The sequence below is a fragment of the Triticum urartu genome, chromosome 2A (assembly GCF_056163025.1).
Source record: "Triticum urartu cultivar PI428250 chromosome 2A, HENAU_Tu73, whole genome shotgun sequence".
Lineage (NCBI taxonomy): Eukaryota > Viridiplantae > Streptophyta > Magnoliopsida > Poales > Poaceae > Triticum > Triticum urartu.
Window position 1 is genome coordinate 747,064,907 of NC_141874.1, and position 10,221 is coordinate 747,075,127.

Here is a 10,221-nt window from a genome sequence, read left to right on the forward strand (position 1 = left end):
CCCAGCATGATGAAGTGAGCATACTTGAAGAAGCGGTCGAGCACAGTGAGAATGACTGATTTGCCGCCCACCTTGGGGAGGCCCTCGATGAAGTCCATGGAAATATCTGCCCAGACCTGAGACGGCACGTCCAAAGGCTGAAGCACACCAGCCAGCCGCAATGTCTCTGTCTTGTTGTGCTGGCATGTCATGCAAGATCGCACCCAGTCACGGACCAAGGCGCGATCACGAGGAATGTAGAAGTCGGCGCATAGACGATGGAGGGTCTTCTGCGCACCCTCATGACCAGCCGAGTGAGCCAGCAACAGGACCTGGTGACGGAGATCGTCATGTGCCGGAACAAAGACGCGGCGCCCATGGAGGAGGAGGCCGTCAGTGAAACGCCAAGGCTCCTCCAGGTCGCCGGCAGCTAGCTACTGCCGAAGGAGGACTGCGTCGTCAGCGGTCGCCGTTGCCCGGCGAATCTCGGTGAAGAGGCCGAAGGTGGGCCCGGAGCGGATGCACAGCACCGTCCCCTCGGAGGCGCCGTCGGTGGAGTCGAGGTCTGCATCGCGGCGCGATAAGGCGTCGGCCATGATATTAAGACGACCTGGGTGATACTCGACGGAGAAGTCGAAGCCAAAGAGTTTGCTAATCCACTGGTGTTGCGGCACGGTCGAGAGCCTCTGGTCCAGCAAGAACTTGAGACTGTAGTGGTCCGTGCGAATCTGGAAAGACCGAGCCCACAGATAGGGCCGCCAATGGCGCACGGCCTGCACCAAGCCAATGAGCTCCCGCTCGTACGTCGCGAGCTTAAGATGGCACGGAGCGAAGGGTCGGCTGAAGAAGGCGAGAGGACCATCGCCCTGATGAAGCATGACGCCTAACCCCGCACCCGAGGCGTCACAGTCCACCACGAAGGGGCGGTCAAAATCCGGCATCTGAAGAACGGGCCCCGTCGTGAGGGCCCCCTTGAGGGCCTCGAATGCCGCTGTCGCCTCCTCATCCCAAGAGAAGGCGTCGCGGCGCAGCAACCGCGTGAGGGGCGACGCAATGAGGCCGAACTCCCGGATGAACTTCCGGTAGTAACCGGCGAGGCTGAGAAAACCGCGAAGAGCCCGCGAAGAGTGCGGCGTTGGCCAGGCTGCGACGGCCGCCACCTTGTCGGCATCCATAGCCACCCCGTCGGCCGAGATGACATGGCCGAGGTAGGCGACGGAAGGCGTCCCGAACGAGCACTTCGAGCGCTTAAGATGAAGATGGTGCGCCCGAAGCTCGTTGAAGACGATGGCGACGTGCTGGAGGTGCTCTGCCCAAGAGGCGCTGTATATCATAATATCATCAAAGAAAACGAGCACAAACCGACGTAAGTAGGGATGGAGGACGTCGTTCGTCGAAGCCTGGAAGGTTGTCGGGGAGTTGGTGAGGCCGAAGGGCATCACCAAGAACTCGAAGTGGCCATGGTGAGTCTGAAACACCGTCTTGGCGATGTCATCTGGGTGCATGCGCACCTGGTGGTACCCCGACCGAAGATCGAGCTTGGTGAAGAAGCGCGCCCCGTGTAGCTCATCCAGGAGCTCATCAACCACCGGAATAGGGAACTTGTCCTTAAGTGTAATAGCATTAAGGGCACGGTAGTCGATACAGAAACGCCACGTGCCATCCGACTTGCGGACAAGAAGCACTGGCGCGGTAAACGGCAAGGTGGAGATCCAGATGATGCCGGCCGCGAGCATAAGCGCACACTGCTGCTCCAACTCGTCCTTCTGCAGCTGCGGGTAGCGGTAAGGATGCACCGCCACCGGCGCGGAGCCCGGTAAGAGATGTATACGGTGATCATAGGCCCGGTCGGGCGGAAGAACCTGCGGCTTGGTGAAGAGGTCGCCGTGCTGCTGCAGAAGGTTCTCCAAGAGCGGATGCTCGGCCTCGGAGGTGACTGCGGCCAGCTGAAGCTGAGGTGGTGCGGGCGTGGTGCCCCCAACGCCGTCCCACTGAATGCGGCGGCCCAGGCGCCAGAAGGTCATCGTCAGCGCGTCGAAGTCCCAAAGAATGGGACCAAGAAGCCGTAAGAAGTCGACGCCAAGGATGAAGTCGAAGCAGCCCAAGTTGACGCCCGCACAGGTGATGGAGAAGTGTTCCCCGCCGATGGTGATGGGGACATCCCGTGCGAGACCATGACACCGGAGGCGATCGACGTTGGCCACCGTGACCCGGAGTTGCTCCCCGCCCGTCGGCTGAAGCGCTAAACGACACATGGTAGCCTCGGGCAGGAAGTTATGGGTGGAGCCTGTATCCACCAAGGCCACCAAGGGCTCGCCGTGGATTGTCACTGGCAAGAGCATGGTTCGCTCGTCAAAGATCCCGGCGAGCGCGTGGAGGGAGACCACGAGGGTCGTTGTCGGGGCAGCCGCGGGTCCGCCCTCAGCCGTCGTTGGGGGTGGTAGTGCCGCGGCCTCATCGGCCAAAGCGTCGCCCTCGGTGAAGTCGACCATCTCCAAGTAGAAGAGGTGCGGGCACACATGTGTCGACGTGTAGGGCTCGCCACAGTTAAAGCAGAGGCCCTGGCGCCGCCGCTCCATCTGCTCCGCTGGAGAGAGGCGCCGGAAGGGGCGCGTCGTGGCTGAGGTAGTGGGTGCCGGTGTGGCCGGGGGCGGCCGTCTTGGTGCAGGTGGCGGGCGGCTGGTCTACCGGCCTCCTCGGGCCGGGGCAGCCGGCAGCATGGCCTGGGCGCGAGCCTCGAAGGCCCGGGCGTAATACATGGCCGTCTGGAGATCCTGAGGGCCGCGAAGCTCCACGTCGATGCGAATGTGATCCGGGAGGCCACCAACAAAGAGGTCGGTGCGCTGCTGCGCCGTCACGCCAAGGCCTGGAAGCGGTCGGCGTAGTCCTGCACCGTAGAGGTGAAGGGAAGGCGGCCGAGCTCTGACAGTCGGCTCCCGCGAACCGGGGGCCCAAAACGGAGGAGGCAGAGCTCGCGGAAGCGCTCCCAAGTAGGCATGGCACGCTCGTCCTACTCGAGAGCGTAGTACCACGTCTGTGCTGCGCCGCGGAGGTGATATGAGGCAAGTCAGGTCCGCTCCGAAGCGAGTGTGCGCTGCCCGCGAAAGAACTGGTCGCACTGGTTAAGCCAGTTGAGGGGGTCCTTCGTGCCATCATAAGTGGCGAAGTCTATCTTGGCGAACCGCGGCGATACCTGGGTGGCAACGCCGTGTCGAGCTGGCTCGGAGGTGCGGAGCAGCAAGGCGGGTGGCGCCTGGTCGGAGTACTCCGGTAGGGACCGGCGAAACCCGATGGCCCCTCGAGCTGCGGAAACGGAGTCGGCTGCTCGGGGGCCGTGGTGTAGACTGGCGACGGTGAAGCCCCAGCCGCCCATGCTAGAAGTGGCGACGGAGAGGGCGGGAACCGGACCTGATGAATCGGGAGGCCGGTCGGGAGGGTGCCCCCGAGCTAGGCAGGGGCGGTGCCGGTGGTTGTAGCGTCGGTGGCGGGGGGTGGCCGGGGGCGTCGGTGGCCGCGGAAGGGGTGGCTGCAAGTACCACAGAGGGCCCGCGGCCGGCGTAGTCCCGCCGGGGTGTCCCACTGGAAACGGCAGCAGGGGCTGCCCGGTGTAGGTCGGCGCGGAGAACGGCTGCAGCGGTCCGGTGGCCGCCGCCTATGGCATCTGCTGTAGCGGCCAGGGGCCCGAGGACGGCGGCGGCGCCAAGGGCTAGAGGGGCGCGCTGTACGGAGAGATGCCCTGGGGCGGCCACGGGAGGTGACCGTAGGCGGCAGCGGGCGCCGTCGGCAGGGGCATGTAGGGCCCGGCCGCGTACTACTGCTGCTGGAGGCGGAGGCTCTGGATGGCGGTGACGAGGTCCCGCAGGGTGGCCGTGACCTGCTCCGGTGTGAAGACGGCCGACGGCGGTGACGCATGAGGAAGTGTGGAGGACGGCGCTGCCGGGGTCACAGTGGAGACGGGGCCCACCAGCGCGGTTGATCCGGCGGCGGACGTCGTCGGCGCGGTGAGGGACAGCGCTGGCAGCATCGGCGCGGTGAGGGACGGCACCGTCGTCATCGGCGTGGTGGAGCCGCTGGAAAGCGCCGGCGGTGGTGGTGGCAGCGACATGATCGGAACTTGGTCTCTGATTACCAAATTGGTAGGACTAGGGTGCCTACCGGCTCTACTCCTTAGGTTATAAGGGCAGAACAACGGAGGTTGGGGGCGGGGGCGCGTGCGCCGGCGAGTTGGCGCCGTCGCGAGGAAGGAGAAGGGCGGCGACAGCTAGGGCTAGCGCGGTTAGGGTTCCGGCTCCTCTGAGAGCCGGGCAATAGGGATAAGAAATATCTTTATTGCTTAATTCCGAATAGAGTCTTACAGACTATATTTATAACCTAGATAAATTGCATAATAATTAACCTAAGATAACTTATGGGCCAAGCCCCTAACTACGGCCCAATGGGCCTCCTCCGGTTATAAGCTAAACCGGTCATAACAGGTGTACCTACATGGCATCTCATTCAGAACTTTCCCCAGCGCCATGCCATGGAAAGACAGAGTGAGTCCCCAAGGTAAGTAGGTGTGTCAACGTAACAACGAGTAAGATGCAGTGCAGGTGCACGCAATGGCATTCGCCAAATAAAAAAGCTGGAAGAAATTTCTCAACACCATCAACAAAATGCTTAACAACACAAGATATGATCGGTACATAATGAGTCGGTTAACAATAGCTTGAATTCATACACAAAAGTTGGTATATATACACACACCAAGAGGCGGTATAATCCTCCTACAAGATATCCAGCTTATCATCGACAAGAAGAGACCAAGCAACAACAATCTCGACCTTAGAGCTGCCAACAAAACACACACCCCTACTCATCTGGCAATGTTGGGCAGGGAAATCGACATCCCCCTGTCCAGCAATAGCACCAGATTCCGAGTATGCTTGGATGACAACTTTTAGTGTTCCTTGTAATTCTGCGGTGACAACATTCCTTGATAGATTAAGATAACCATCTGATTCTACAGGAATTTGTTCACCGTGACAATCAAGCAACACAACTTGGTTCGACGGGAGATCCTCAATAGGCTCTGCAGATGATAGGGAGCAAGCGACTCGACATCCATATTCAAAAGGCGGCCCACCTTCAAATACGCAAACACCCAGGACAGTGGCCTGAACCGCTCTACCAATTGTTTGAAGGCTTATCTCTCCATCACAAGAGGAACCGGGGAACCAAGCGGTATGATTGTGCATATGGTGATGGTTGGTAGAACAGAAGAATGCTATATCTTTGGACTCGGTTCCATATTTTATCTTCAGTTCGACTTCAAAGTCAACAGGTGCCTTAGCTTGAATTGCACGGGAAGGGCCGGTCAAGCGTAGAAAAGGATCCTGCAAGCATCATCATTGTCGTTATCATTACTAATACTTCATTAAGATGGACTAATCAATAAGATCACAGACATGCGGGAGGAAGAAAATAAAACAACGAAAAATTGATGTTATATACATGCATATATATTACCTTTTCAGTGAGTACTTGGCAATTAGCCCTCGACCGGCAGAAGAGAAGGTTGCGGTTACTGTCTACATCGTCTCGAGCAGCGACCACACCGTACACGTGGAGCGGCCAGTTCAAGTTTTCATTTAGTCTAAAATTTTTGAAGGAGTAGATCTGCAAAGCTGGGGTGATGTAAAAGTAGTCGGGGATGTTAACAGGCACCCGGCGAGTAAAGTGCATAGGACTCAGTGTGGCTGCATGCAACACCAAAGTCAAGTGCGTGACGGTTAGAAATTCAGCATTATGTATGAAAGGATTAGAAATCTAACTTGAATGAATTGGTAAACCAGGCCAGGTGAAACCTTTGCCTGTATACCAGAAGGAAATTAGGGAGTGAGATTGTTTAGTATCTATGCATATGAACTCTTTCTTACTTATATCATGGAAGCCACCGGTGTTTCCAATGGGGCCGCCCCACGTAGATTTCCAGCCGGCGCGGTGCTCTTGGTAGGAAGAAACTTGGTCCTCTTCGGTAGCAGACTTGCGTGGATTTGGGGATCCATGCCTCCTGGCTATGTCCCCGGAGATGCTGGCGAGTGCGCGCGAGACGAGGAGCAGCATCTTGGCCTTGTCCGACGAGACGACGGGGCCGCCGGAGTTGGATTCCCTGAGGACGGATGCCAGGGACTGGATCCTGTAGCGCAGCCGCTGCGACTCGTGCAGGAGGACACCGACGGCCTCCTCTGCGGCCGAGTCGGTTCCGCTCGAGCCCATCTTCTCGACGGACAACTCGCCTGGACGGCCAACTGGAGATCCTGTAGCGTAGCCTTCTGTCCAGCGATCGTCGCCGGCCTCCTGACGTGATGGAACGGTGGCGAGGAAGAGCGTCTACTGATTCTTCCTGTTTTGGCGGAGATCCAAACCCTCTCCATCTCCTTCCCGGATTCGTGCCACACGATTGCTGGACCTCTGGGCTGGTTAAGACGATTTAGGTCAAAGGTTCGGGCCATACCCTGCTATTTTTGCAATTCCTATCGGCCCATATCCACCCTTTTTTTTAACTCTCGGCCCATATCCACCTGGTTGGACTGAACTTATCGAATTGGGATCTGACAGAGCAACTAATCAGCGAGTATTTCTTGAGGAGCCCCTGCAAGGATCACTCATGGAGGGCCAGGAGCACGCCAACTCTCAGCCGCCGCCACGAATTGTGTGCTGGACGCTTTCTCTGATTTTTTTTATGTAGCGTTTTTGGCTGTTAGATTTCCCTCGGTTTTGAATGTTAAAGAATTCAAATTTTTTGGTCTGGAAAAATCATTTTCTTTTTTTGTTCTTCTATTATGCGAAAGTATAAATTTACTTCTCGTGGAGGCATGGATTTACTTCCGCGAGAAGCACGGTCGTACCGTTTTCCCTTCCGCGAGAGACATAGATTTACTTCTCGCAGAGGCGGGGATTTGCTTTCATAAGAGGCACAGTCGTGTTTGTCGCAAAAGGTTTCCTTTCGCCAGAGGTACATATCTACTTCAGGTGGAAGTACGAATTTGCTTCCACGAGACGAGAGACACACGTGTGCCTCATAAAAAGAAAAAAACACATTTTCTTTTCTTTTCTGGCGAGTGCGCGCGACAGGAAGAGCAGCATCTTGGCCTTGTCCGAGGAGACGACCGGCCGCCGGAGTTGGATTCCCTGAGGACGGATGCCAGGGACTGGATCCTGTAGCGCAGCCTCTGCGACTCGTGCAGGAGGACACCGACGGCCTCTTCCGGCTCCGAGTTGGTTTTGCTCGAGTCCATCATCTTCTTCTCGACGGACAAATCGCCTGGACGGCCAACTGTGGTGGTGCTGGTGCGTAGCCTTCCGTCCAGCGATCGTCGCCGACCTCCTGGACGTGATCGAACGGTGGCGAGGAAGAGCGTCTACTGATTCTCCCTCTTTTGGCGGAGATCCAAACCTTCTCCATCTCGTCCCCGGATTCGTGCGACACGATTGCTCGACCTCTGGGCTGGTAGACCATTTAGGTCAAAGGATCGGGCCATACCCTGCTTTTTTTTTAGGGGAAAAAGCCAATTTATTTATCAAATTCCACAGAGTGTGGGATATAAGTCGGAGCCTGGGGTTGGCCTAACCAGATGTGGCGCCCCGGCCCTAGTGAGAGTGAATATTTGGCAAGTTTATGTGCGTCTCTATTAGCCGCACGATCTTCGAACACAAAATTACAGAAAAAAGAAGAAGCTCTACTTTTAATCTCTTGAACAATTGCAGCGTTCCTGCCCCTGTGTGCTTCTGAAATATCATTGACTACTTGCTTAGCATCGGAAGCGATGATCAGATTGTTAAGGTTGAGATCTTCCGCCAGCGCAAGTGCTTCTCGACACGCAATTGTCTCCAGAATAGCCGGGTCGTCCACTCCCGCAATGACCAATGCCGAACTCCCCATGTAGTTGCCTTGATGATCTCTGCAAACCGCAGCTGCTGAACCACCCCTCCCAGTTTTGACGCCGTCATCGACATGGATTTTAAACCAGCCCACCGGTGGTGCTCGTGGCCTAGACTGGCCAGGAAGGCCGCCTCGCACTGCTTTTACCGTCTTATTCTCAAGCACCTCCAGCTCCGTTATGAATCTTTTTACAAATTCTGTAGTGGCCTGTGGAGTTTGAAATATACCTTCATGGATTGCCCGCCGCCGTGCTGTCCATATAGCCCACAACGTGACTGCTAGCAATACAAATTGCTCGTGTGACAGGGAATCCGTCAGCGTGAACAGCCACAGCTTGGCTTTTGGTTCGGTAGTGGCGACCAGCGTTTGGGCTAGGTCGTCATCAACTAGCGCCCACACACACCGCGACGATGTGCAGTTTAGCAAGGAGTGACGCCATGAATCTAGCGAGCCACACATCCCGCATGCAGAGCTGTCTGTCATGTGTCTATGGGCCCGAACATCTTCCGTCGGGAGGGACTGGCGTGATAATCGCCACAAGAACATCTTAACTTTCCCTGGGACCTTGGTGTTCCATAATGTTTTCCACGATCCTTCTTCAACTGATATCGTTGAAGAGCCTGTTGTACCTTCGAGCCATGCCTCCCGACGCCGTCTCGTTTCCACTAGCATGCGATATGCTGACTTGACCGAGAAAACACCATTCCTTTCATAGTTCCAGCTCCAAAAATCATCCGTGTTATGCGTGCATAAAGGTATACTTAAGATTACCTTAGCATCCATCGCCATGAAAACCTGATTAACAAGTTGTACATTCCATGTAGCACTTGTGTTATATATCAGTTCGGCAACCCGGTTTGGTGGAACGGCCACCCGGCACCCGTAAGGCCGCATCATCTCATCCCTTGGCAGCCAGGTATCAGCCCATATATCCGTAGTTTCACCATTGCCTATGCGTCGGATAATGCCTTGCTTTAGGGTGTCCCGGCCTTCCACAATCGCACGCCATACCTGACTTGGATGACTGCCAAGATTTGCATGCAAAATATCTGTATCAGGGAAGTATATGCTCTTTAAGACGCGTGCGCTGAGAGTGTCGGGATTCTGAAGGAGTCTCCATGCTTGACGCACTAACATAGATAGGTTAAAGAGCTCGAAGTCCTTGAACCCAAGCCCCCCCCATGCCTTTTGGCTCTGTCATCGACTTCCAAGAGACCCAATGAGGTTTCCTCTTGCCATCCTTCGATCCCCACCAGAATTTTCTTATAAGCATATTAAGATGTTCACAGAGTCCCCTTGGTAACTTGAAACAGGACATGGAGAAAACCGGTACAGCTTGTGCCTGTTGGGGAACGTAGTAATTTCAAAAAATTTCCTACGCATACGCAAGATCATGGTGATGCATAGCAACGAGAGGGGAGAGTGTGATCTACGTACCCTTGTAGATCGACAACGAAAGCGTTTGGTTGATGTAGTCGTACGTCTCCACGGCCCGACCGATCAAGCACCGAAACTACGGCACCTCCGAGTTTTAGCACACATTCAACTCGATGACGATCCCCGGACTCCGATCCAGCAAAGTGTCGGGGAAGAGTTCCGTCAGCACGACGGCGTGGTGACGATCTTGATGCACTACTGTCGCAGGGCTTCGCCTAAGCACCGCTACAATATTATCGAGGACTATGGTGGCAGGGAGCGCCGCACACGGCTAAGAATATGATCACGTGGATCAACTTGTGTTTCTCTGGGGTGCCCCTGCCTCCGTATATAAAGGCTCAAGGGGGGCTGCGGCCGGCCTAGTGGTGGCGCGCCAGGAGGAGACCTACTCCCTCCGGGAGTAGGATTCCCCCCCCCCCCCAATCCTAGTTGGAATAGGATTCGCGGAGGGGGGAAAAGAGAAAGGGGGGCGGCCCCCTCTCCTTGTCCTATTCGGACCAAGGGAGGGGAGGGGCGCGCGGCCCATCTCAGGCCGCCTCTTCTCTTTTCCACTAAGGCCCACTAAGGCCCATATAGCTCCCGGGGGGTTCCGGTAACCTCCCGGTACTCCGGTAAAATCCCGATTTCACCCGGAACACTTCCGATATCCAAACATAGGCTTCCAATATATCAATCTTTATGTCTCGACCATTTTGAGACTCCTCGTCATGTCCGTGATCACATCCGGGACTCCGAACAACCTTCGGTACATCAAAATGTATAAACTCATAATATAACTGTCATCGAAACCTTAAGCGTGCCGACCCTACGGGTTCGAGAACAATGTAGACATGACCGAGACATGTCTCCGGTCAATAACCAATAGCGGGACCTGGATGCCC

At 56.0% G+C, this 10,221-nt stretch overlaps 1 protein-coding gene and 1 pseudogene across 1 annotated transcript; both read right to left on the reverse strand.

Annotated features, from left to right (window-relative positions):
• Nucleotides 1-413: 413 nt before the first annotated feature.
• LOC147987640 (uncharacterized) lies at nt 414-4,084 on the reverse strand (annotated as a pseudogene).
• Nucleotides 4,085-4,665: 581 nt separating this feature from the next.
• LOC147987641 (uncharacterized) lies at nt 4,666-6,368 on the reverse strand. Its single transcript, XM_087542463.1, has 3 exons — nt 5,898-6,368; nt 5,488-5,717; nt 4,666-5,354 (listed from the first exon to the last, which is right to left on the reverse strand). The coding sequence occupies exons 1-3, from the start codon at nt 6,235-6,237 to the stop codon at nt 4,746-4,748; spliced, it is 1,179 nt and encodes a 392-aa protein (XP_087398589.1). The 5' UTR covers nt 6,238-6,368; the 3' UTR covers nt 4,666-4,745.
• Nucleotides 6,369-10,221: the final 3,853 nt, after the last annotated feature.

Bases quoted from the DNA above. Each gene is read 5' to 3' on its own strand.
- LOC147987641 (XM_087542463.1), bottom strand. From the start codon at position 6,237: ATGGGCTCGAGCGGAACCGACTCGGCCGCAGAGGAGGCCGTCGGTGTC. The intron at 5,718-5,897 runs GTAAGAAAGAGT...TGTTGCATGCAG, and splicing joins CGGTGGCTTCCATGATATAA to CCACACTGAGTCCTATGCAC. The intron at 5,355-5,487 runs GTAATATATATG...TGATGCTTGCAG, and splicing joins GCCAAGTACTCACTGAAAAG to GATCCTTTTCTACGCTTGAC.